General features: G+C 43.0%; 1 protein-coding gene across 1 annotated transcript in view; it reads right to left on the bottom strand.

The window, feature by feature from the left end:
• ano8b (anoctamin 8b) overlaps nucleotides 1-24,126 on the bottom strand; it is a 36,400-nt gene extending 12,274 nt beyond the window's left edge. The window contains exons 1-6 of the mRNA XM_062395494.1: nucleotides 23,750-24,126; nucleotides 5,213-5,323; nucleotides 4,535-4,667; nucleotides 791-929; nucleotides 620-716; nucleotides 254-370 (exon numbers count right to left, since the gene is read on the bottom strand). Of these exons, the coding sequence (XP_062251478.1) occupies nucleotides 254-370; nucleotides 620-716; nucleotides 791-929; nucleotides 4,535-4,667; nucleotides 5,213-5,323; nucleotides 23,750-23,918 (766 nt within the window). The 5' untranslated portion in view covers nucleotides 23,919-24,126. The remainder of the gene's footprint in view (nucleotides 1-253; nucleotides 371-619; nucleotides 717-790; nucleotides 930-4,534; nucleotides 4,668-5,212; nucleotides 5,324-23,749) is intronic.
• Between the last annotated feature and the right edge of the window lie 3,214 nt (nucleotides 24,127-27,340).

Below are 27,340 nucleotides of genomic sequence, written 5' to 3'. Positions count from 1 at the left end.
TCGTTTTCTGACTTTGTAGAGATGTTATGATGACATCATTCCTTCCATGTGACTATAAGTTATTTTTTATCTATACAAGCTTCAGGTCATGTTTGTCATCCAATAGGACGCAGAGATACCACAAAACATTGTCTGGGCTCTTTGTAACTTCTTCATGGTGAATTTATCAAATATGATATGAAACAATTGGGAATAACTGATTAGTATAAGCTTTAGATTGTCTCAGTCTGTGCTCATGTTTTGTGGTTCTGACCTAAAGGTTGTTTCTCACAAACAGCCTGGACCCAGGACTTCATCAGCTGACCCAGGATCCTCTGCTCATGGAGAGGAAACATCTGCTGGATCACACCTCGTGCACTCAGCTCCGGGACTGCGGAGGATAAGAGGAGCAAGAGGAAAAATTAATTGGATTTGCACAAAAGACAGAAATCGAGAGAGATCAGAGAGGAGTAGAAAATAAAATGATCAACTGCAGTAAACTGTGAGATCCTCCTGACCTCAAACCCAAACCAACTGAGGGATTATCTCCAAAGCCGAGCAGGGAACAGCCCTCAGTCTCAAAAAAGACAAACATCACCAAATCTCTCCTAACATTGCACTGATGATAGAAGCAGCTTACTGATTGGCTGGCCCTCCAGGAAGTTGATATTGTGAAGCACCTCCCCTTGTTTGGCACGTAGATTTTCCAGCCAGTATTTAATGATGCTCTGCCTCTCCTGCAGTGAACGAGAGGAGTCAGACATGCACGGTATCTTCAGAACATGTTCATACGCGTGTTGGCGACTCTGACCTGTGACGTGAAGAAGCACAGCTCGCTCTCGATGTTCTCGTAGATGTAGTCCTCCTCGCAGGAGAAGCTGCGTGTTCCTCCTCCGAACTCGGACTTCACTCCTTTCCTCAGTCCCATCTCATCAGCACCTCGCAACAAACTGCAGCACAAAGAAAAAACCACAATCCTTAAACGCCCGGTTCAACTTGTGTTGACAACATTTGCTTCAGAAAGTGACTGATATGCACACATTGCACATGTATGTTAAAAAAAGGTTGCGTACCATTGAAATATACCTTTATGTACATAGAAATCTGGATTTAAGGTATTTATTGCTGATATATAGAATAACAATTTTATTTGCATATTGTTATTGTATAAAACATTTCTATTTAAACTTATTATTTTCAGGTTAAGTTTTTATTATAATAACTAAAAAGATTTCTCCTACAGGGGATTAAAAAAGGTACATCTGATATCTTGTGTTATTGCTCTTCTCCTGCTGTGGCTGAAGAAGAGCTTTGAAAACCTGATATTTCCTTTATAAATTTATAAAAAATTATAAATTAGTTTGTCGAAAACATTCTAATAATTGTTAAATGCAGTAATGTTGTGTGTAAATGAACACATTTCTAAATACACTTCTGCGTAGAAAACAATGGTAGATAGATAGATAGATAGATAGATGGAGAGATAGATAGATAGATAGATAGATATACAGACAGATAGAGGGGTAGAGATGTCGATAGATGTCCCAACACCCCTCTTTCATGTCTCCCTCCCCCTCATTCCCTGTCACCTCTCTCCTCCATCCCTCTTATCCCCCCTCTTCCCATCCTTTCATGCCAATGAGTTCTCTCATTGACCCCCCCTTCCCCTTCTTCATCCCATCATCCCTTTCTCCTCTCCTTATGCCCTTCCCAGCAGCTTTGTAATAATGCAGCACCACGCCCTCTGTTCCCCACAGGCCGACAGCTCACCTCTCTCTCTCTCTTTCCCTCACATGTACATGTATGAATAGTTTAGCCAGTAGCATCCATCCATCATGCAGCTCCAGGCACTTGGCGGAGCCGGACAGAGAGACAAGCTCAGCAATTGGATGGATTGCAGCAGGAATGTGAGGTGTACGGTTCTGCATCACCCCTGACTGGTGTTCAGTGTGCACAGCTGTTACAGACAATGTCCTTGTCTGAGGAGGCAAAAAAACGGGCTGTATCTGTTTAAACCAACTGTTTAGTAATCTAAGCCAATAACTGCAGGGCCTCTCAGAGGTGTGTGGCTCCTTCTGCTGCCAGGAATCTTAATGAGATCCTCCCTCTCTTATTTGATCACCAACGTTATCGTCCTTTTACAGTCGTCCTAATACGGAGACGCAATTAAAACACAGCATGTGGACAAAGCTGAGCTTAGACAGCAGAACTCGGAGGTTTATGCCGATTCAACAAACATATATCCGGTTGTAGACTCTCAGCAAAATAGAATGGCTGCAAACTGCCCAGTCATGGCTGTGGAATGAGTAATGGATTGCAACTGTGCTTTCTAATTAATAAATAGAGCCATTCTGAAAAAGGTCTCTCGCTGTGATGGTGCATGAGAACAACGCAGGATTCCTTCACTAGTTACTGAGCTCCTTCAGAACAAGCACTTAGTGTGAAATGCCTGCGTGGAGCCCTCAGCATGTCTTCTCAGATACAGACGAGTTAAAAGACAAAGTTTCTACCAGACTACATTTGGCCACTATTCATCGGGGGGGAGAGAAGTTAACCACATTGCAAAATAACATACATTTACACGGCTGCTTCAAAGACATTAGATAGCGGAGCTGTAAGATCTCGAGATTAAAATGTTCAAACATTTGATATAAATAATGATCACGATAAATATCACATTACTATAATCTTTGCCAAGCTTTTGAATGATATTTTTCCTTTAACTTATCAACATCTGCAAGTGGACTAAAGAGGGAGGGAAAGGCCTCAGAGCTTCAGGAACAGTTATACAAGGTGAGAGGGCGGGATACTTCCTGTGGTAACTTTTCTATCACATGAAATGTAGGTCAACTCATCTGACAGCAGGTGTGTGTGTGGATTTTTGTGTGTGTGTGTGAGAGTGAGTGAGAGAGAGAGAGAGAGAGAGAGAGAGAGAGAGAGAGAGAGAGAGAGAGAGAGAGAGAGAAAGGAGAAATAGTCAGTGAGAGAAGGAGAGAGAGCGAGAGAGAAAGGAGACTTAGTGAGATTGAAAGAATTTTTCCTTGAGCATTTCTCTTAAGGCTGACTGTCTCTCACTCTCTCTCTCTTACTTTCTCCTCCCACCACGTTACCTCCCTCACTCTTTCCTTTGTCCTCTCTGCCCTCATCCTCTCACTTATTCTATCTGCTTCTGCCCTTCTTTTTCATTTTCTGTATATTTCCTCCTATCTTTTCCTTCTGGCCATCACTCCACTCCTGCTTCACTCACGGGGAATGGTTCGGTCTCATTGTTAAACGCACAGTCAGCAGAGAGGACTCAACATTTGTCATGTGCTGAAATGTAATAGGGAACAGTGAGTGCTGCCCCTCGTCTGCTGGATTGGATTTCTCAGTATTTATACACCAAAGTCAACGCTGAGATGCAAACGACCCTGCGCTTGTGCACGATTCCCCCGGGCATCTTCTTTTGGAAAGACTCTACGTGTGTGTGTTGTGATCACAATGAATACAATCAACACACTATTTAACCTGCCTCTGGCTTCCTGCAACACTGGAAACAACCTGCAGCCCATGCAGCAGCAGAGGAGTGGAGCCGATACACCTGACGTCACTGCAGCTTCACTAATGATCCACCGTGCAGGAGCTAAACTGCCCTGCTTCTTATAGCTGCAGTTATACATTTTTATATATATGTATGAAAACCATGACAAACTAATATACCATTTTACTGTAGCGCAGAACAACAGGGATAATTTTAATCTTCAATTTCCCAACTCCGTCAGAAGCATCTAAAAATAACTGAAGCTCAAACTGCTGGAGGAAGTGATCTGCTGTATTATTCAGTAGCCAGTGCGTTCATTTCCTGTCTCTCAGGAGGAAAGTTACAGCTGTAACTTCTGGTCTGTGTCGTGTCCGGAGTGACAGGGTGATTAATTCACACAGCTACAGTAAACACGGCCTCAACAGCAGCTACCTGTAGCGGGTCACGAGAGAAAAGCAGAAATGGTTGTGTTCAGCAGAGTTAAATATAGATACGGAGCCGTCGAGTCTTTTTATATCGCGTGGGAATATTTTTACCTTCGCAAAGGAAGTTTTGTTTTTGTCTGCGTTCATTTGTTAGATAACAGGAGAAAAGCTTCTCAACCCATTTCCATGGAATTTTGTGAAGGGGTGGGGCGGGACCCAATCTAAGAACCCATTCCATTTAGTTGTGGATCCAGATTTTCCCTTTCTTTAACATTGTGAGCCTTCTCCAACATGTTCCCTGGTTTCTCAGAGAATACCTCATGGATCTTGATGAAAAGCATCAGGCATGTTTAGTGGACCGACTGCAGATCTTTACCCATGTGGAGAAATACATTCAAATATTGTGAAATGCACTAATTCACAGATAAGAAAACAAATTATTTTATATTTCTGGTCAAATGTAGGTTTAAACAATTTTATCAGTTCACTTAATCCACCTTCCTTAACATATGGATACACTGCTTCTCTCTTATGTAACTGAAAATGGATTATTTCTGAGGGTTTGCACAAAGAAACTGTGATGAAGGGGAGTCACGGGCAGATTTCTTACTTTTCATACGTGGCAGTGACGAAGAACGCGTAGACTCGTGTGCGCTTGTGATGTCGAATCTGTATGATGAGCTCTGGGATTCCCAGCCGGATGTGGTTCAGTAGCCATAGTAGCGTGTGGTCATCTGTGGCGTCTGTGGTCGGAAACGAAGAAGAGAAATAACATTTTCCAACATACCCACACATCATGGTACACAGGAGCTGCTCCATCCTCCCACTGCTCATTCCTGAGCGGCAGCTGGAGGCGAAGTGTCGTACTGACAAACACTAGACATTGACTTTTCCTCTCTGCCGTCTGAGCTGGTTCACTGATTCCAGCTGATCACAAGCCGGGTCCTCTCATGTTAAAGCTGTGGCTAAGGGATGATATTGTAACCCTGGTCTCTGACTGGGTCGGGTTCTCTATGCTGTGGGCACAGTGTCAGCATTAAAAAACAAATATCCTCAATATTAAAGTTGCAGTTATCCTTTTTGCTGTCAACAGTATCCTCTAACTATTGATTCTTGTAACAACCATTACAAAATGTAGAAGAATAAACAGAAGTCCCTGCAATCCCTGGTTTAGTTTATGGTCCGGGAAGGAAGTATGATAAGTAAAGGTTAAGGTTAAGTAAGGACCAGGGGTGTCCTCACATGTATAGAGAAACAGTCGTGAGTGTTTGTGTGTGGAGGGCTTGACCTGCAAATGTCATGAGGACGTCACAGTTCTCAGTGGGCACCGTCTTCATCCAAGACTTATGAGACATGATGTGTCTCCCAGCCTGCAGCAGCCGCTTTCCGAACAGCTTATCTGAGAGAGAGAGAGGAGAGAAGAGAGAACGTCACCTTTTGAAAACGGCTTGAGGAGCGATGACGTTTCCGACATTTCCGACAACATCCCCCAAATCTTAGAGCCACTGGCCAAGCACACACACACACACACACGCACACAAACAAACAAACACACACACACACACACAAACAAACACACACACACAGAGTGACCCTCCTTGGTGAGACAGATATAAATGTCGTGCCCCTTCATCTCACAACATGACACTAACAGAACTAATCTGGCCCTGCAGACACCAGACGCCAACACCCTCTGTATTGTAACACACACTCACACACACCAACACATGCACGCACACACACACACACGCACACACACACACACACACACACAGCTCAATCAACTCATCACGTAACTCCTGCTATTTCACCTTGTCTTCTGCCACGTCCTGACCCCCTAGTTCAACTCTTCTTTCCTTGTCTCTCTTCCTTGTACTAATAAAACTCCCTAAATAGCTCCACTGTAGCCTAACAGTAGTTTCACATTATAACACAGTTATATGTCATATAGCAGACTGAAGGTAAATAACACACCCTGTATATATCCTCTGGGCTGGATAACCATATCCTCACCTTATCTTCACTTTAACACCTGATTCGTGTGCAACCGACCCTCTTGAGTCTCAGATTCCCGCCAACGAGTAGCTCAGGGCGGCAGCAGATACAGACAGTTCAAACAGGAATAAAGCCATTTTGTGACCACAACGTTTAGCTGTCAGAGAAAAGTCTGTTGAAACCGTTCCTGTCCTTTACTTTCCTGAATCCTAATGACAGCGGCCTGGAGAGAAAGCCTCTCCTATAACAGCCCTGTGATCACCGAGGCGTGGCGAGTCCGAGGAGACATGAAGCGGAGAGGAGATCGCGCACTATACCGTTTATTTTAATGTTTATAGGAAAGACAAAAACTAAAATTACAAAGGATAGTGATGGATATCGATTTTACTGTGATTGATAAGGTAGCGAAGCGAATCCACACCCATGCACCCATGAAGGTCATGGCAACAGCAGGCTGTAAATTTAACCATGACACCTGCACTACTGCCGTTGATGCCGTAAATCAAACTGTTTCGCTTCGTGTTCTGCGGCACCAATAAACATATGTCACATAAAAACATCATTTTGGACGTCATCCCCCCCCCCCACACTTCCTGGAAATGGAGACGAAGAAGGACACGTGGGAGATTCCCAGAAAACGATGCGCATACGCACAACACAAAGCTGATGGACAAACAAAGTCGAAGGCAAATGCAAGCCAATTTCTTGCACTTGATGAAAAATCTGATCTGTGAGCACAGATAGCTGCATTAATGTAGATCTACAAAGTGTAATTGAGGGTCATTAGTGGTGAACCCACAGGTAATGATCAGTAAATCTCTGCGGCACCCTTCAGCTGAACAGAGATTTATCTATTAGGATCAATGCGGAGGTTTCTGCTCCCTAAGCTCACTGCAGTCACAGCAGGAAGCTGCTTTTAAAGTGTTGTGATAGACGCAGGCTAACCTGCCTGAACAGCACCAGCCTGCAGACAAAGTCAGTGTCGGGACCCAGTGAGGCATTTAGCTGAATAAGCATGAGCCTGATGTTTTATTCAGGACCTGCTCGACACCAGGGCGGCATGGGGGTGTCGTGGATAGCTCTGTTGCCTGACTTCTTGGTTCAAATCCCAGATTGGCCTGGGTTCTTATTGGAGTTTTTCCTTTTCTCCCCATGTTTGTATGGTTTCTCTCCGGGTTCTCCAACTTCCTCCCACAATCCCCAAAACATACAGGCTTTGGTTAATTGTAGATTGTAATTGGACGTAGGTGTAAATGTGTGTCATATCCTGTGATATCCTGGTGACCTGACCAGGGTTTACGCTGCCTCTCTCCCGATGTCAGCTTAAAACGATAAGTGGTTTAAATAATGGATTGATGGTCGAGATCTAAACAGCTAAAAGGAGAGAGAATATTGAATTCATCCATCAGGTGGCCAGAGGTACAACTCTGTTTACTGTTAATGTGGCTCCATGTTTGCAGGACATGCACCATCCCAAAAAAATTGTGGTTTAACACAAATACAAAGCAGCATTAAAATAGTGTTAACGTCTACTGTGCTTTTCTATCACACATCATTCACACTCGGTAGGGGAAGCTATCAGGGGAAATAACAGGTTCTCCTTCGTCTTAATTTATTTCCTCATATTTCCTTCCACTCTATTTAGTAAAAAGTAGAACCATCTGGCAACAAAACAAAATAAAAACCCAGTATTCTGCATCTACTCCGTCTTGTCTGCGTTTTCATAAAATTCAACCACCGACTGATTTCGCTAGAGATGATATTTTCTGTCAGGAAAGATCAAAACGTGTCAGAGGAGCGAAACAGAACTTGACTCGGAGGTCTCATTACTATTTAAAGGATTTCTCTTCAGTACTTACAAACAGGCTGTGACAACTTTATCTGGTTCCACACGGCTCTCCCCCTTCGAAGAACATCTTCAAGCATCGCAGCGGGTCCAACACGAAACACAGCCCGGTAGTTTTTATATGTTTTCTAACTTTGTGTGGTTCTCCTGGATCCTGAAACCAGACCGGACGCCTCCCTGTGCTCAGAATGAAATGCTGCAGGTCGTGCTGCGACATGACAGCAATTCTAATGAGGACTGTATTATTTGCTGAGGGCAACACACACACACACACACACACACACACACTCTCTCTTTGTGTGTGTGTGTGTGTGTCTCTCTCTCTCTCTCCTGGAACAGTTAGCAGACTGGTTTTAACACTTAATTCTAAGTGCGTACTCTGATGGTTTGAATACATTTGTACTTTTGTTCTGTTGTTGAGCATGAACACCAACCTACATCACCCTTCAAGGTTTCACTGCACAGGGACAGGCCTGTCTATCAGGTTTGTGTGACTCTGTGTGTATAGTATTTTTTCAGACACACACCGAACTCAAATATCAGAGTCAGGTGCTCTAGACCTCTTTTGGATCTTTTCCTGCCAGCCCCCCAGTAAAATGTCGGAAATTGAGTCCATGTGAGAGGACTGGGCATGTTGATGTTTCTAACACACAACGACGCAAAACTGAAACCAACAAACAACAAAAATAGTTAAAATATGTCAGGATGAAAAAGAGAGAATGGGAACTTGCCACAAAGATGTCAACCTGGAAAGACAACAACGGTCTGACGATTTGCTGATGTGCTGCAAACAAACGCATGCTTTTTCCTGCTGAATTCATCTCCTCCTGCAAGTTATCTGCAGATGTCAGACATTGTCCTGTTGTAAACACGTCTGACCTTGAGAATCTCCTGCTGCGTTCCTCACTTGTTAAAGGCAATCTCTGGAAAATGCGCCACACAATTCTCTGGAGTTCACATCTGGAAACGACTTTAGAGTGTTTCTTTGCAAACCACGAACAAAACCCCCTCTCAGCTGTATATCTGTCAGGTGATAATTCTGTTTCCACCCACAAGCAGTCATGTGATCCATTGTTTTTTATAAAAAAAGGCGATAACAGTTGTTTTTGTGCAGTTCAGTGAAAACACGTCTTGTTAATTTCCAGTCCATTACATAAAATCCTTCTTTAACCCATTTGTCTCATTATTTCCACCCTCCATTGATTCAGCAAGAGCAATCAATTTGTATTGATGGCTTTCACCTACTTTCACCTCATTAGTGTTCATTCTGAAAAGAGTGAGCGCCACAACAAATTTGCACACAGCGTAAGATGGATTTTACTAAATCTAATATACAGTTTTAAGAGTTTCAAAATTCCATATTGAATCTGTCTTTTAAATAACAGTTAAAATCTCTGTGTATAATGTATGAGGTTATCTGTATAGCACCAAATCAGGACAGGTATTATTCCTAGGCACTTTGCAGAGGACATACTACACATGATCCCAAATGTTGTTTACGTGAGAAAAAACGTGTTTGCAAAGCTCCTTTCGGAAACCAGGTCAGTGTAGACGAGGTTGGCCGCTGTGATACAGACACATCCTGCACGACCCACGGCCTTCACAGCGATGTGTTGGAGGGCTTCAGCTTATCAGACAGCAGCCAGGCAGTCGTAACCATCGGGGCGTCTTTCTCTGATCTGAGTCGCCCTCTTCAGCGTTTCTCTGAGGTACTTACTCTGTGCGTTACCATGCAGGTATTTGTCTGTGTGCACGAGTGTGAGCCTGAGATACACAGTGTGAGATTAATTGGGTGCGAGTGATTATGAAACTCAGGCAAACATGGAAATGAAGAAGGTCACAGACTGGATGATGCCTTTGCTGGCAGTGTGACTGGGTTTGATAACAGGCTGCTCTTTATGCTTGGCTGCAGCCGCCTTGGGTCAAGTGATGATTTAACTCAGTCAGGTAGAAGTTGTTGAAAGTTCTCCACTGAATGTTCCTGCATAATCGTCACAGCAACACAAGTGAGCTCTGCGGTATTTTGTGTAAGAGAATAAAAAAATGTGTCAGTTGAAGTGATCATTTAATTATTCTTTTTCCAGGCATTCATTTTGAAGATGGGGAGTAATTGCTTTAGGTTTTTGCCCGGGAGCCGCTCGGGGACTCCGGTTGAACATTTCATCCGATTATTTCCAAACAAGCTGCTGTGGATGCTTCAGTAGCTATAGAACACATTACTTCCTATAGACTAGGGGATTTATTTTCCAGGTAAGACCTTGTACAACACAGCAGGCAAAGCAACGCCAAGCGCAATGCAAGTGTCTTCATTTCCTGTTCGTCACACACATTGTTTAAACGCAACAATATATGACTTCAGCCACTAGTGGTCACTCAATCTAAACAATAACAACGGACCTATGGGAGCGATGTAAACTGCAATGAATAATCTTGAACAATAACAAGTGACCAATACAACCAGTGGAAGGAAACAAATCAAACTAACTGGCGAGAAGTGTGTTTTTCTGATGTTGTCCCAGAAGTCTGAGTCTGACTACGCCATGGATAAAGCTGATATTATGCAATTCAAATAAATATCTTTAAAAAGCAAATACACTTGTATCTAAGTGCCCATGGTCCTAAAATGAGGAGTCAGGCACACGTCGTCCTTTGTTCACTTGAAGCAGCAGCAAGTTATTGCTCCACCAGCCAATAACGACCTGGAGTACAGATGGTGGTGCAGTATTTCACTGGTATTTTAAGATTATCAAGATGATAGCTACTATGCACCTACACACACACACACACACACAAACACACACAGATGGTCTCGGTCACACTAGAGCAGATCTGCTCCCTCTGCAGAGAAACAACCTCTAATAGCGAATAGTGAAGCTGCCAGCACACGTGGCTTTTAAGGGGAGTGTGATATGACATTCTGATTTATGTTTATGTGTGTTTATTGCACACCCATGATTAATTAAGAGACTCGGTACGACCATGCTCCTGATGCAGCAACCTTTTTAATGCTGTTTAACCAGCAGAGTGGATTTCACACACCCTCGAGGCACGTGCAATGTTTTAGACCATACACTTAGATAATTACAATAGTGCCCATTAATATTATAATAACAGTTAGACATCAGATTTTAAGTGTATAGTTCTTTATGAAATATTACACATGGGAGAAGCCTTGGATATGAACTGGGCTTGATGAGGGTCCTGCATTTGATCCACCAATTATCCAATCACGAGATTACATGTCTGCTGAATTAGCACAAATGCTCTATGATTATATTAATGTCAACACATGGGTAACATAATTTAGGGGGACACAATATTTCCCTCTTTGACTTGGTGAGGCCTGCAGTGCAGATTGGCTGAGGATTTGTACTTTCAAAACGCACCTCTACAAAAAGACGGCAGCAGCATGTATTTCGTCGGCGGCTGGAGATCTGATTATTATCTTCACAGCCCCGAGTCATATTGAAGTTTGACTTTTATTTATCCGGCAGAGCAGAGAGAGGTAGATAGAAACAAACAAGCAGCCATACTGAAACACAGAGCGAGAGACGAATCCAACAGAGACAAGGTTTTTGATCACAAACTCTAAGAAAAGAGTTCCATTGTCACGTCTACTGAGTGTGCGAATGAAACAAATTGACCCTGTTGGAACGATTCCATCAGTAATATTTCCTTAATTAGAATAATCTCCATCCATTGTCGATTTTGAATAACACTGCACTCTCCCAGTCACACAAACCTGTTCCCAACTCCACGTCTGTCTTCACAACACACACAGCAGAGATTTACATACAGGCTCACATTGAAACACACACACAGACACACACACCAGAAACAACATGGGCAACAATCCAATGCATACATAACTAGGGCCGCACGTTAATCCCAACGTCCACCTCGCCTCCCCCCCCCCGAGGCACGGTGCCGTACACTGAAGGCTCCAAATCAACAAACACTTCCAATCCCTCATTGCATCTTTCTTTCCCACTGGCAGCTGCACACACAGATGTGTTGTAGACGAAAGGAACGCTCCTCTTCCCACTGCCCACTTTGCTTCTCTTTACCTCCACCTGCTCCTCTCTTCCACACCACAGAGCCCTAAGCCTCTCTTTCTCCATCCACCTCTCTCTTTCTATATTTTTACTACTACCATTACTGCCTCCTTCTCTCACCCAAATCCTCTCTTTCAGCCCCCCCCAGTCAGAAGTCAGTCTTTGCTGTCATTCTTTCTCTCCTTGCTTTTTTTTATTTATTAATTTCTCTCTTATGCTCTCCTCTCCCTCTCTCGCTCAACTGTCTCAAGAGGCTCAAGAGGTATTTGACATCTTTGTGCAAATGCAGCTTCTATAGGCGACGTCTTGAAACTAGGGAAAGAAGAGAGGGGGGGTGCTAAATAAACCGAGGTCTACACGGCGCTGGTGCTTCAGTTGTAAATACGGCCACTGAGAGAACTGGAGATAAACAAAGATCTTACTAATTCCTTTCATACACAAGCTCCAGACAGCAAGGTTCAATATTTGGTGTAGGTGTTTTCATAATGAATAATAATCAGTCAAATGTTTATACACACACACACATACAGTACATACACACATATTCATATATATTTCACAGTTGACAGACTGCACACCAGATGCTATATGCTGTGAACGTCTGTTTATTATTTGCCATCCATTTACACAAGTTATTATGTATTGCATTAGCCGGAGGACTTTTACTAATCTGTTTTTGTTCATTCCAACGTCTGGTGACTTTTTTTACCTTACTTTCACATTTACTGAAGTCAAAAAGTTCAACTGAGACACACTTTGCATGACATCTGCCTCAATTATAACAAGACACAGGAAAGCTTCAGTAAGTCCTCTAAAAGAAACTAGAACTTAACTGTTTCTTTCATTTAGAACAGTAAATGAAAGAGAAACAAAACTAAGAATGCTTCAGTGAAGTAAATGTTAATCATGTGCAACATCTTTTAGTGCTACCATCCCAAAAATCTGACCTAATGCTGGCACAAGATTAAAAAAAACTACAAAATCTAATTATGTTCCTCAATAGGGGAATAATAACAGTAATAAAATCCATTCAGAAGTTGTGGATGAAAGTGATGGACAGACAGACATTTCTATCCCTACAGCCATTCTGCGAGCACAGTCCGGCTTTAAACATCCCAAGAGACATCGGCTTCATGATTAGAAAACCTGCACGTGAGATTAGGACCTTTTTCCGCAGCAGGGAGATAAGAGGCTCCTGTTCTGCCTTTGTGACAAAATGGGATGAAGATGTCAATGCTGGTGAATGTCAGAACTCTGGTTTCCTCATTAACAGGCACAGGGAGGATAACAGGGACTCGTCCTTGGCTTGAAGAATAACAAAGATTGCATATGACACCGGAGCCACCCATGGCTGAGAGCCAAGAGGTCGAGGCAAGACCATGTAGAAAGAAATCCACCACAGTGCTCTCACAGCAGAATAGTTGAAGTATCACTTTTCCTGTCTGCTTTCTCTCCTTTGCATCACTCATTGTCTGCGCTCCTCACTTGGCTAAAAAAATCTAACTCTCTCATCTCCCACTCTAGCTTTCTTTCTGCCAAGTCGGGTTATGGGTGCTACATTCTTGGTAAGCGGGTTTATTTGTGTGAGCTATGTTAGTGCAGAAGCCAAGTAGCAGGGATTGAGCCGTCATATTTGCTAGGAAGCCGGGGTTAAATCAGGAAAGTGATAATGACCTCTATTCAGTCAGGTAATAATCATGAACGTACGGTGTTGAATCCTTTCAAGCTCGGTCGATGCAGACTACTCCTCCAGACAGCTACCACAGACTGGTTATCCAACTGGCTGAATTGAGCATTGTTGAGTGGGATTGGGAGGGCAGGGGGGTTGGCTTTTCTTTTTTACGAATTATGAATCAGCCATTGGTGAGGATGAATATAGCGTGTAGAGTGAATGGCAGTATTGTGGAGCAAACAGACCTCCTTGTTGAGCGTCCGGCAACTGCCCAAGTGGAAGGACGGGTTTCTGATGAACATGCAGCACAATGGGACATGAATTACAACCAACAACGATGTGAGCATACACGAGTGGTCATTTCTGTGTTCCCTGAAGAATGCTTAATATCACTGCAGAGCCAAACCATTCCTGAAAAGGTAACATGCTCAATAGCTTTGCTTGAACTTGGCTTAATACTGTAATTAGATAATGAAAATCCTGGAGGGGCGACACATCTCCTGCACATGATATACTCTATAGGCAAAATTTATATATATTTAATACTTAATTTCCCCTGCCACAGTTTCACAATGATACAAACAATTTTTAACATAATTTCAAAGACCTCTCTCTTTCTCTTTTGATCTCACTCAACAACACATCAGCACCGGGAGAAATCCTTCGGCCCTTTAAAACATCCATTAAGTTTTCACCATCCTCAGTAAACAGGCAATCTTGGTGAAAACTCAGTGGATACCACTTTTGCTGTATCCGCTCATGGGCAGTCATCTAAAAGAACATACCGTGTGTCATTCCCAGAAAAAGCAATTGCCAGCTCCAAAAGTTAACCACCTGGAGAAACCCTCCCAAGTAATATTCCCTAGAAGTTGGTTGTTGTTGAGTTATTTTGTTTATAAATACAAACAGAGACCAGGTTGAAATACGGAGGATTGGATGAGAAAACTGATAACCACCATAAACACATTTCCTATGGTGAGCTTCACAGATGCTAGTGGGCGTTCCAATAACTGTCAGGCAACTGGGTATTTCTATTCACATCTGAAATTAAACTGGGTACAGCAGCCATTGAGAAAGAAATGTTTTAAAGAAGGGATACTGTAGCAGTGAGTCATTGAGTCGGATGGCTATGGACTCACTGATCTGCAGAATGATATCCTACCCCTTCACAGGAAGGATGGGAGGGAGGCTCCGAGTCTGATCAATGCTCGGAGGAACCAGTGATTATCCCACATTACCACACCGTTCCTCCCATTTCCTTCCCCGCTCAATGACGAGCAGAGGAAGACGAAAATTAATGACTTTGATTTTTTGGTGCCTTTCGAAAAAAAGAAGCCTGATAAAAGCAGTGTTTCATCCTGACTTACTTTGCTCTGGATATTCTTCTGCAGAATGTGCGGGCGGTCAGTAAAAGGGTTACAGAACGAACTAATGCATTTTTCACGCTGTGTAAATTAACCATTTTGTGATTTATTTGAAACTACAAAGTGACTGATCATTTGAAAGTGTTGCAGAATTGAGAGAATTCAACCCAACTGGAGCAAGAGATTTTACCCTAATAAGCCTCGCCAGTTTAAAAAGAGACAAACGAATAACTCTTCTCTGTTTGAATGGAGACACTCAAAGTCTGTCACACAAGAACAGGCTGTGGACTCTTGCTTCAATAAACACTGATCAGGAGGAAGAGAAGTACTGGTGCTGACATCTCTCGGTCAAAAGGCAAACATGGTTGTTGGAGCAGTGGCAGAGCAGTTGACTTTCCTTCAAAGCCTATTCCATCAGGCATCATCAGAAACATCCCAACCCTCTCAGTGCATTTCACCGTAAAAGCTGCAGAACACCAGACAAGATTATAAGACATGTCACCAACAAACAAATGATGATGCTGATGATACATAATGTATTTATTAGCATATGTTGTTTTGCATCTGACGGTTTGGACTGGTGAGAAGTAACAGGGGGTTAAAGGCAGAGGAAATATATGAGGGGGCACCACAATAAAAGCCTGAGCTGTACCGTTGTAGGTTTTCATCAGTCAACATTGGCGATGTGCAAATATATGAGCTGGAACAGAATGTTCCCCCTCAGCTAGCGAGGCTTTCAGCACATTCGAATCACTGTTAAAGGCAGGAGCCAGAATCTGACGAGTCTTTTCAGACAAGGAACAAAAATGTGCAAAAAAAGAAAAAGAGTGAAAACTATCTTTGTACACTAACAACAGTCAGTAGAGGAGATAAAACAACTTAATGATTCTTTTTATGCCCCATCCCGTCAGCAAAGTTGGTTCAAAGCAGTTCAGCATTTTTTGCATAATAATTCCGACAAACAAAGTAATCAGCCTCATCAGTGGATGAGTCATGTTTTGTAGCTAAGTTTTGTTTAAACACACATAAATTATTTTTAAATTCTGGGGAACATTTCAACATTTTTCAAGTCTGTTTTAGGCGAAAAGTATACAAAATAATGTATTTTGTTATTTGTTTTGACAAAAATCCACTGAAACTGTAACTATAAAAACATGCACATTGGGTTTGACCATCTTGCTCATAACATTTCCTCATTTTGTATTTCTTAAAGTATGTTTGCTTTAATAATATAAAAGTTGGAGCGATGTTGAACTAAATTAAAGCAGTGAGTAGTGGTGTTGCTCCCAGAAAAGTAACACATTTTATAGCAAGATCTGTATATACAATTATAATGCACATATATGTTTGCAGGAGAATTACAGTTCATTAACAAAATAGTGTCGACAGTAGTGAGAGTTTACGCATAACTGATTCTTCCAAACTATATACTTTAGTACTATGGTAGGTTGGTCCTTGGCACCATAGATTTTTAGTGAAGGGTATTGGTACTGACATTGCAGAAAGCCCTAAGGACCTATACAAAAATTGCTTGTGGCCATTGCTTTTCTCCCTTTGTATGATTCTTGTAAATCCATTATTTAAATAAACACAAATTAGAAAAGGGCTTGAAAAGGGCTTGAAAAGGGGAAATATAGTATTCAATGGATGAACTAAGTTGAAATGTCAGGGGAGAAACCTCTTCAAACTTCCTCTCCAGAGAAACAGGGCTTCAGTGATAAAGAGCGGAGGCTGACACTGATCTTGTTCCTCGTTAAACTCCCGTCCTGATCGAAGCCTTTACCAAACAAAATAACACAGAGCAGGACAAAGAGGCTGGAAATCCACTAAAAGAGAAAAGCAATAGAAGAGCTGAGTTCACTGCAGAGTTTTTTTGAGTGTGCATTACTTTGAACAAACAGATTTGGCTGCTTACCGCTAAGGTCTAACTTTGACCTTCAGCCAGCTGCAGAGGGTTATTGAGGAGAAGATGACGAGGACTGATTGAACTCTACCCGCCAAACAAGTCTGAAGCCTTTTCAGACAGGAACTCTGCAAAAGTGTCCAGAAAAGTGTTTAAGAACACAGCAGGAGATTGTCCAAGTCAAATGAGTTCATTAAAACCTTAAGTTGTCAGGAAGATTAAGGTGAAGGGTGGTTCCGGGTAGAGCAAGCAGGAGGTCGAACATGATGAATTACCACTGTGGACATTTTTTGCACTTTTGTCTACAGCACATCGTCACCAGCATTGGCCGATCAAAAAGCTCTGAGCTCCTGGAGATTTGTTTTTAATGGGGACATTTTATTAGGGGGCTGAAGGGAGAGGTTCCAGGAAACGGAGCTCCTGACTCTGACATTTCCGTCCTCACAAACAGCCCCTCTGGAAAATTTCAGGAAAATATAAGGGGTTCACTGCATGCCTGGAAGCATCTGTGAGATGGTGGTTGAAAACTCCCTTGCTTATCATTGACTGGCTCCGCTCTAACACCGACATGGATAATACGTCTGGATATTAGCTGCAGGGGAACAAGCTTTTCTCCCCCCCATGTGTTGTACGCTCTACTTTCATAGGCCTTTAACCTTCTCTAGAGGCTGCACAGTGGCTAATGTGGAGCAATTTCCTACGACTGGGGCTAAAAACAGCGTACATTACCGTGGTCATTGTATTCCTCCCGGCTTAGCTTAGCGACCAAAGAAATGGAATCCAGGCCTCGTCAGTACACTCGGAGAGCATGAAGGACAGGGTGACCAAATGCACTTGAATCCTTCTTTTTCCTTCACGGAAAGGAATATCAGGTCCACATTGGACAAGGGTGGATATTGACTCCACTTCGATCGCAGCGAATGGATCCTAGACCCACTGATTCGGTCTCTGTGACATGTCTCTGCTTCCACACAAGGCAGGAGACGGCCAACACCAGCAGAGCTCTCTATGCTTGGAATGCATTAAGCTCCAGAGGGTGCATTATCGTTTTCTGCTTACAGTTTGATAATCACCCTGGCTATAAATGGGAACGTGTAAACTTCCAGAGGGCACAAATGGGGATTTAGAAGATGGTTGACTGGAGGCAAAGAGGCCTTATCGTTGATCAGATTAAACCATTTAAAAACTTGAGAATCTAGGGCGAGTGAATCACCACATGGAAAACAGATGGTTTATCACAATGTTCGTATCCCCCTAACGCATCCCACATCTAACGATATGTGGATATGTATCTAAAAGCTGCATAATTATGAGGGGGGTATAATCCCCTGAAGGTGTCTGATAGCACCGGTGGTACATGTACGGGTTCATCTCTGCATGTGGAAAAAAAATTAAGCCAGCAAGGATCAGGTAATAAAAAGACACAGCTGTTGGATAGAGGGAGCAGCCACTCTCATCCGTCACTAAACGGATATGAATTCAACATAGTGTGCGGCTCTCTGTTTGTTTTTGGATTAACTTGATCCAAGAAATAAGTCCTTGACTCTACTGATTAAAAACATGATAGCAACTCTGATCCAATCTTTTAGTTACATTGTTTTTCAGAACTACTGATATTAGACTTTCTGTTTCTAAAATGTTATATCTGCAAACCTCACAACGCACATGGGACCTTGTCTCATACCTCCCATACGGCACTTTTGCTTTCACACACCATTCACACATTGTAGGTTCAGCCGTCAGGGGCAATTTTGGGGTTCCTACCCATAGACCCTTTATAAAGATGGACGACGTGTCTACACTTGCCTCCACTATCCAGAAATGAAGATTTAATACCCTGGATACAAGCGCTGCTGTCTTGTTCATTTGCAGCCGGATCTGCGCAGTAGTGATCGAGGGATGGAGCCACGGTACATTAGTGTGTAGCTACCAAAAATGAGAGAACCCATCTCTGAGAAAAATGTATTTGATTAATACTTCGCCTTTTTATTTTGATTTATGTCCCATCCATTTACATGGTGGAGGCTGGATTTATGACTTATACCTCAGCCAGCCACCAAGTGGGGACCAAGATACTTTGGCTTCACTTTCTGGGAGCGGTCTTGTGGTCCAATCTTTGCGTGCATTCTGTTCTCTTGCCCAAGGACAGGACTGGACTTGAGGACCAAGGGGATCGAACAACCGACCTTCTGATAAATCAATGACATGGTGTATCTCCTGGGTCACAGCACAGCAGCAAAAACATCAATATATCAAGCAAGACAAGGGATTTCAGTCAACAGCCCTGCATGACTGAGACAATGTAGAAGATTGATTTTACTTGTCGTTTAATGACTGATACTCAGATCCACTTCATAAGATCGGACTGACGTCACTATAATGGTTCAACGCATCTTTAAGCCGGGCGGAAACAAAAGATGACAACTCTTGTGTTTCTTGCAGCAAAAACATCCGTTTGTGTCAACGAGCAAATGACATGAAACGAGAACCGGCCACACAAACACTGCAGCACTTACTGCAGTGTTTACCACCATCTAACCAGCACCTGCTTCCCTGTAATGATCTCACATTTAAGGCAAGCTGCTCATTGTAAATGCGAGGTGTTGTAACAGTAAAGAGCGGATCATTTCATTTTATAACCTGCTTTCCGTTAGCATGAAAATGTCACCACCCCATCAAAAGCCGGCTCACCGAGGTAATCTGCCATTTGAATGTTTGACCGCTCAGGTAAGGTTAATAAAGCTCCGGTGTTACCATCAGCAAGGTCACCTCCACATCGAGAGTTTCCTTGATCGCTAATGCAGCTAATGTGCAGCTCAGCACTCACTGTAGAGGAGGAGGAGAGAAGGAGAACAGGAAATACATCGGTGCAATGAATAAGAGCGAGACAGGCAGAGATCCAGAGAGATGCATTAAGTTCAGAGTCATTAGGCACAACACACTGCTGCCATTATATCACTCTGCATTATATCCATCAGCTCCTTCATTTAGGAAACTGTGGGGTATGAGACACAAACATATGGCTCAGGAAGAATGCATGCAGCTCTTCTTCAAGGAGATTCACAGTGATGTTGTTGCCCCCCCCACCCACCCCCCCCCCACCACCTTGCCTTACACTGCTGTATTTAAAGCAACCTGTGTGACACTGAACCTGACTAAATCTTTCTGAAGCAAAGCTGAGGTATTCAAGTTGCCTCAGAGGCAGAGACAGAGAGAGAGACACAGAGAGAGAGAGAGGAAGCAGAGCCCCGGCCTGGAGTCTGTGGATGAGTGCAGATCCCTGCTTAATATATGTTTCTCATATATTTTGCAGACTGGAAAGTGCTTTTATTAATGCCAGGCATCAAGAAAGGAGTTATACGTTTACATCGATAGAAAACGGCCCCATCAGATCTCACCTCTGTCTCGGATAAGATTTGCACTTTCAGAGGTGAGAAAAGGTTTTTAAACTAAAAAGCCCTTTTCCTCGTCAAAAAAAACACTTACACCCACTGACACCCACTAACATCTGGCTCATGTCTGCACTGGGAATTGATACAATTTACTCTGGGGTCAAATGACTCTGCAGTCAACAAGTTTTTAATCGGCTCTGGCTCAGATCAGCAGTGATTAAAACATGGCACCCAGGTGAACTGCCAAATTTCTACTTCCTCATTCAGGAGGTCCAGAAGCTGATGCTGCACCTTTTGCATTTTTTATTTTAGCTCTCTGGAACAACCTGCTACAACTGTTTGTATTGTGCAAGATGCAAAACTGTTTAGACGGCGCGGTGAGAATACTTCTAAGTTTCCTACGCGTTTGTGGTGAGGACCATGACTCAGATGGGGAAACAACTGTCTAATCGCAATAAGAGAGGAGTCACTCACCATTTTTATGTGGCTTTAGCTGTTTTTTTTTAAACATGCGTATATACTCAATACTTTACCTGTACCAGCCCGACTTTTATGTTCCATATGATACTGTGGAATCGATTCTGTATCAGCTACTCAGAGGAAACCTACAATTAGCCTGAGTGCATTTTGATCTTGAAACGTTTTGCGATTGGCGATCAAGGCCTGTCGTTATAGCTGTTGTGATGAATACTCATGCATGAGGAAGTATAGCAGGGGAAGTCGAAATCAGATTAGATTTACAGGAACGTACACAGAGAAACAAAATGTCGGGCTGCAGCATATTATCGTCATGTTTCTCAAAGTCAAAATGACTCTCGCCTTACATCCTATAACAAATGCCCTCAATCCTAAACCTCTGTGCTGTGATAGGGCAAACACAAATTACATGACCTGATTTCCCGCACACAGAATCGTATCAACACTGGCCCTCGGAGGGAACGCAAACTAATTGGTGAGAGTTTTACATTTCTTTCTCTAATGATGGGCGCTTAATTAATCTCTGAAACGCCGGCTTTGTGAGGAGCCGGAGCTATGAAGGAAGAAGGCTGAGAGGGATCAGAGTCACTCCAGTCTACTGTTGAGGGATTAGGAAAATATGGTGGAGGCGCGGAGACAATCGAGCACCCGAGCCTCTCGTGAGGAAAATCCTTAAAGGCTGTAACCAAAACCTCAGCCCCATGGAAAACTCACCCTGACTTAGTGCTGTGCTGCAGCTGACTGACACTGACACATGTGAGGGCGGTTATGTGATATCATGGTAATCCCACCGACAGCCCCAATCCCAAATCTTCTCACTCATAACCCATGCAACGAAATATAAAGACAAGAGGGGGCATGAAGTTTCATGAAGGCAGAACAGGCACCTCTTAATCCAATAGCATCTGGTGATATGTATGAGTTACTAGCTGCTTGATGACACATGCCCTGAGTTTGAGTGTAAGCAAGATGGAAAATTTATGATTTGAAGGTTTTGTAAAACCTGAAATAAAGCATTTAACTATTTCCGGTTAGGGTTTTAAAACATTGGACATAGACATGTAGACAGGAATATGAATGGGATTTTCTATTAGCAACTCACGTAAACATCATAATCAGAGTAATATCAGAATAAGGTCCAGAGTCCGATTATTGTTTTCCATGTAAACATAGTCACCATCAGACGCAATATTCTTCAACAAACAAAACATGAATGATTACAGTGGCAGTGTGTAGCTCCACCAAGGCCCATGAGTCATCTCAAACTCAATCAAGCTGCACCAAATTTCACACACTCACAAATAACAGTCCCCTTGACGAGTCTGATTTCTTTCTCCCTCAAGGTCCATGAGCTGTTCACTGGGAAAGTGGTGACGACGTTTAAAGGGCTTTTCTCACCATGTTAAAGGAAGTGATAAAAAGCCTGGCTCATCCTCTTTGTGCAGATCTGCACCAACATGTAATCGATTTTCTGCAATATCATTACAGCAACGTCCATGGAAATACATTCAGGAGTTTTTGTGTCATCCTGCTGACGAACAAACAAACCAAACAACAAACAAACAGACAGGGATGAAAACAGAACCTCCTTAGTGGAGGTAAAATTTATAAAATTCTTACATGTGAGACAGAATCCTCAGAAGAAGCATTTATGACCACAGACAGTACCTGAGTTGTCCTGACTACAGGATAGTAGTATACTGAATCCCTTCTTAGAAAAATGTAGACATGTATTTTCTATAAAAACCAAAGGACACAAAGCTCTCGAATGAAGGACGTCTCAAACACGTGCAGGCCAACAAAACCGTATCCTTGATTAAATTTGCAAACTTCAGACCTCAGGATGAATCTGATCTATCTGGTCAAACAATAAGGAAATTAGATTATGTACCTGCCCAGGTATTTTGTAGCATATATACAAATACATTTCGGTCAACAACAAGAAAGAAGTGACGTTAGATACTTTGATTTTGATGTTTTAGACAACTATAGCCCACATTTAGTCAGCTACTGGTAGTCTTAAATCAGTATAGAGGATTGTTGTCTTCTTCCCAATCACTATCTTTATCCCGGGAGGCCTAACCTTCACTTTTCTACCCCGTAACCCAGTCACTGCTCAGAGCTGGGTGCCACCCTCTCTACTTGGTGACATCAGGCTGCTCGTCCCCGTCAGCAGCCGGCTCAGGTTACCTCGGCCAAGTGTGGAACAGGATCGCTCGGCCGCTGACAGCCCACTGCATCACTCTGCAGCAGAGCACGCAGGGAGCACACAGGGGCCGTCTGTGCAGTGTGCGCCCCACACACAGGAAAACATCCCAGGCAGCTGAGGCTCTCTGTACCCGGGCTAATATTGTAGTCTGTTCCAAAAATAGCCTAACGCAATTCTTCCAAGGAGGATATGGCCGGTGTTGAATCCACTATCGGTGTCATGGATTGTAAACAGAGATGTTTGCTCCGCGTGCTAAAGGTATCATTTTAGTTAAATGTGACCACAGACACACACTGGATCTAACCATGAGTTTAACAGAGGCCTTTATGATTTGACCTCCATCAAAATGACTAAACATGCACCTGCCCACCTCCAGTAGAAAGACCACTGCTGCTGAGGCAAGGAGGCGACAGCAGACACATCAGCCTGGGTCAGTCAGTAGTTTAGAAACCCCTGGATGACATCATGAAGTTCTTACACATCTGGTTACCAGGGGGGAGGCTGGCAGATATCACACAGGGACCCCGGTAATAAAGAAAAACTAACAGCCAATCACAGCAGCCTGTATAAGGATGCTGTGGGGAAACTATTGCAGCGATGATCACAACTGCCAATGGGATGACAGAGGGTGATGTGCGGTAACCGAGAGTAAGGTCAAACCCAGACAGCGTGATGAGCCCGAATCAGGACGTTTTCCTGATGGAGCAGTAAATCACCTGTTCCCCTGAGGAGCAGCGGGGAAATGAACTCACAACACAAAGTACTGGTGGTTATTCACGGGCCTGTGGTTGGATCTGAGCCGCCCTCGTGCAGACAAAAGAACGGTGGAGTGGGATGCACGCGCCACGTTCACCTGTCGTCTGTTCCTAAAAACACCGCATCGTCCAGAGCACAGGAGGCGACCTCACTCACCCAGTACGCCGGAGGAGGCTGGTGCTGCGGCGGCGCCCGGCTCCGGCCTCTCCGCGTCTCCCGGCTGCGCTCGGTGTCGGTGCCGGCTGCTCCCGGGGCCGTCGCCGGCGACGGTGGCCGCGCCGCTGGCAGCTGCCGCCGCCGCCGCCGCGGTCCCCGTGTCGGGCATGCTCTCTATCAGCGAGCAGGGGCGACGCACGACGGAGATGTGCTTCGGGAAATCGTGTCCCAATTGTGCATCTCAGGAGGAGGGCAGCGCATGGAGGGGGTCAGCGTGCGGAGCTCCGAGTGAGGGGTTAAATGAGAGTGGCGGCGAGGCGCAGGTCTTCGGTGGTGACGGTGCAGCGGCGGATCATCCTGACCGGGCTGAGGAGCAGGACGAGCGGCTACAGGGAGGGAGAGGGAGGGGGGGAGTCAGAGAGAGATGGAGAGCGAGAGAGGAGGGACAAAGAAAGGGAGGGAGCGAGGGGGGGCTGGCTGACACACACACACACACACACACACACACACACACACACGCACACACACTTTTCTTTGTACAATACTTTGGTGAGGGCACTGATTTGCATAATATATTCCCAGTACCCTAACCTTCACAAATACATGACTGAGCCTAACATAAACCTTACCCTAACCCAAACCTATCTCTAACATAAATGTTACCTATAACCTGAACCCTATAAGACTAAAACCAACCCTCTCAAACAGCCACATCAACAAAACAAGACCCTACAGCTATAAATAAACAAGGGTCTTGTCTGTAATGTTCAGATAGAACTACAACACATGGAGACATACATAGATAAAGTACAAACACACACAAAATGTCTAATCATTTTATCAGCAAAACTAGTTTAGCTTTTGGGTGAATATCTACATTACATATCCTAAAGATATGACTTCAGTTAAATCAGAGTTTGTGGTGCTCTGTTAATTTGAAGGCTTTAACCCGACAGAGTTTTAGGAAACGGGCTATGAAGCTTAATGTTTCTGTGCATGTCCTGTATGTCCCGTTGTCCTCCAGGAGAAATGCATATCTATCTCCCTGCAGTGACATGTGTCAGCAAAATGATGCTAGAAATAGAATCTGCTGTGCGGCATGAGGTAAAATACAAGGCTTACACACTGATAACTTTAGCCTGCTTCATTGGAAACATGCCCATCCATGTGTTAGCAGCATGTCGCCCGCGTAGATTTACAGTTTGCTCTTACTAGTAATTTAAAAAGCAGTGATCCCTCCACCAGCGGGCACATCAGTCCAGCAGGTAGACTGCTGCTCCTCTGTGAGTGGGACTGCACTAAACCATGCATGCGCTCGGAGATTAAATAGACTATGACTCATTTATTAATGCAAAACAATATTTTCATATGATCAAACCCTCAGTGACACAAATCCAGGGACAAGAAATGTCTTCTCTCAGTGCACCGGACACAATGCACACTCAGAAAGCTGCAGCTGTATGAATCTTTATTGTATAAAATATGGCTTAATTTTATTAATTAATCATTATAGGCCTACTATACTATACTATACTATACTATACTATGCTATACTATACTATACTATACTATGCTATACTATACTATACTATACTGTGCTATGCTATGCTATGCTATTCTGTATGCTGTACGTTGCTATACTATACTATACTTTACTATGATATAATATACTTTGATATACTATACTGCTATACACTACACAAACCAGGGGGTTGGTGGTTCAATTCCAGGCTGCCGAAGTGTCCTTGGGAAAGACCCAACCCCAGATTGTCCTGCTTGCCTGTGCCCACAGTGTGTGAGAGAAAAAGTGCAGCATATAGCAGCACTGTATGCATGTGTGTGTGAATGTGGCTTGTAGTGTAAAGCACTGAGTGGTTTATAAGACTCAGAAAGTGTTATAGAAATACAGTTTATTTACTATTTATCTACATCAACTAACTGTGTTGTCATGTCCGATCATAGCTGTCATATGTTTTTCAAAATAAATACAACGAAGCCAGATGATGCTCCACTGGTGATATATGCATCCCTGTTATAAATGACCACAGTGTGTGCGTGTGTGTGTTTGTGTGTGTGTGTGTGTGAAAGGAGTGTGGGGGTCATTTGCTCCTAACAAAGAGAAATTGTCATTGTATTCAGATCAATTGCCTGATTAACCTAATCTTTGTGTATTGATGGTGCTTAACAGCTGTGGGGTGGCAGCTGTCATGCGTTGTGCACACACACTGAACAGTCCATAAATTATTGAGATCCCAGGTTAAAGATTGCTCCCCGGGCCTCAAGCAATGCCTCCTCAGCGTGCACACAGTCTCTCTCCTTGGCTGCTCGCCCTCCTGGATGCTGCGTTTCCCTGTGCAGTCACACTGACAGGCTGGCAGCCCTCCCCCCTGGCTGAGGGACTCAGAAGCGTCTTATATGCGAGCAGAAATTGTGCTTATTCACCAGCCTCTGGGCTGACAGTTGCAAGAAGCTGCAGTGGAGTACACATGGTTTATATTCTGCGATTTGAATGATGTGTAGGTCATGAAAAACATCAGACAATAGCCCCTGTACAAGACACAAAAACACAATCTGAGCAGCGGACAACAAAACAATAAGTGATGATTTATCTTTTTTTAAATGCAGGTTATGGCAGAACAATGAAAATAGATTTATTGAAACAAACAGTAGACTCAGTGGCCGGTTTGTGTGCACTGTAAAAAACAATGGGGTCTAACAATGGCCTCGTGAAAAATTGTGGTTATAATTAATTTTTTGATAAATTATAGTTTTAAAGAATTTTGTGATATTGACGTCTATTAGTATTAAACTGAGAAATGCTTATAATAATTAGTCAACCCTCTTTGTTGTATGAGATAACATAAACAGTCCCTGAGGTTTTCTTAAATTTAGTTTAAATACAAAAAAATCTAACTGAAAATAATCACTTAGCGCGTTTAAAACGATATACATGTAGACAAAAAATTACCTATTTGAAGAAGCACACTTTGTTCCTTGGTAATCCCCACCTTTCTATATACAAATTGATAATAACAGGAACACATCTTATTCTACTCTGTTAAGGAACCAACAGATTGATACCTGTCCTTCATTATATTGTACAACCTGATCTAATCACCTTGTTCTATGGAGTAACAAGAAACAAAGGACAGAAAGACATTTCAACAAACATACAGACATTAGTCAGAAGTTGTACTTTATTGAGCAATTTAATCAAATGTATTACTCAATTAATTATCAATGTCTTATACTGAAAAATATTGGAGAATATTAATAATGAAATTGGAATCTTATAATTAATCATAAAAATAATAAAATAAAGAACATGAAAAATAAACTAGATACAAGTTAAAGTTGTACATGTGTTTGTATTTTTCAGTCTTGATTATTAAGTTATTTTTAATTAAGTTTACCTTGTTAATGTTAATTAATTTATATACAGTGGTGCAGCAGAAAAGCTTTAATTTATTAAAATCAGATAGGAACATAAAAACACGGTGTCAGTAGTAACACGGATGACATTTACCTGCGCACAGTAGGCGGTTCTTAGAGAAGATTGACGGGTTGTCAACGAATAGGAATCTAAATACT

This window comes from Platichthys flesus, chromosome 9 (assembly GCF_949316205.1).
Source record: "Platichthys flesus chromosome 9, fPlaFle2.1, whole genome shotgun sequence".
In the NCBI taxonomy this organism is placed as follows: domain Eukaryota; kingdom Metazoa; phylum Chordata; class Actinopteri; order Pleuronectiformes; family Pleuronectidae; genus Platichthys; species Platichthys flesus.
Note: the sequence above shows the minus strand (reverse complement) of the source record. Positions and strands in the feature narration are given on the sequence as shown.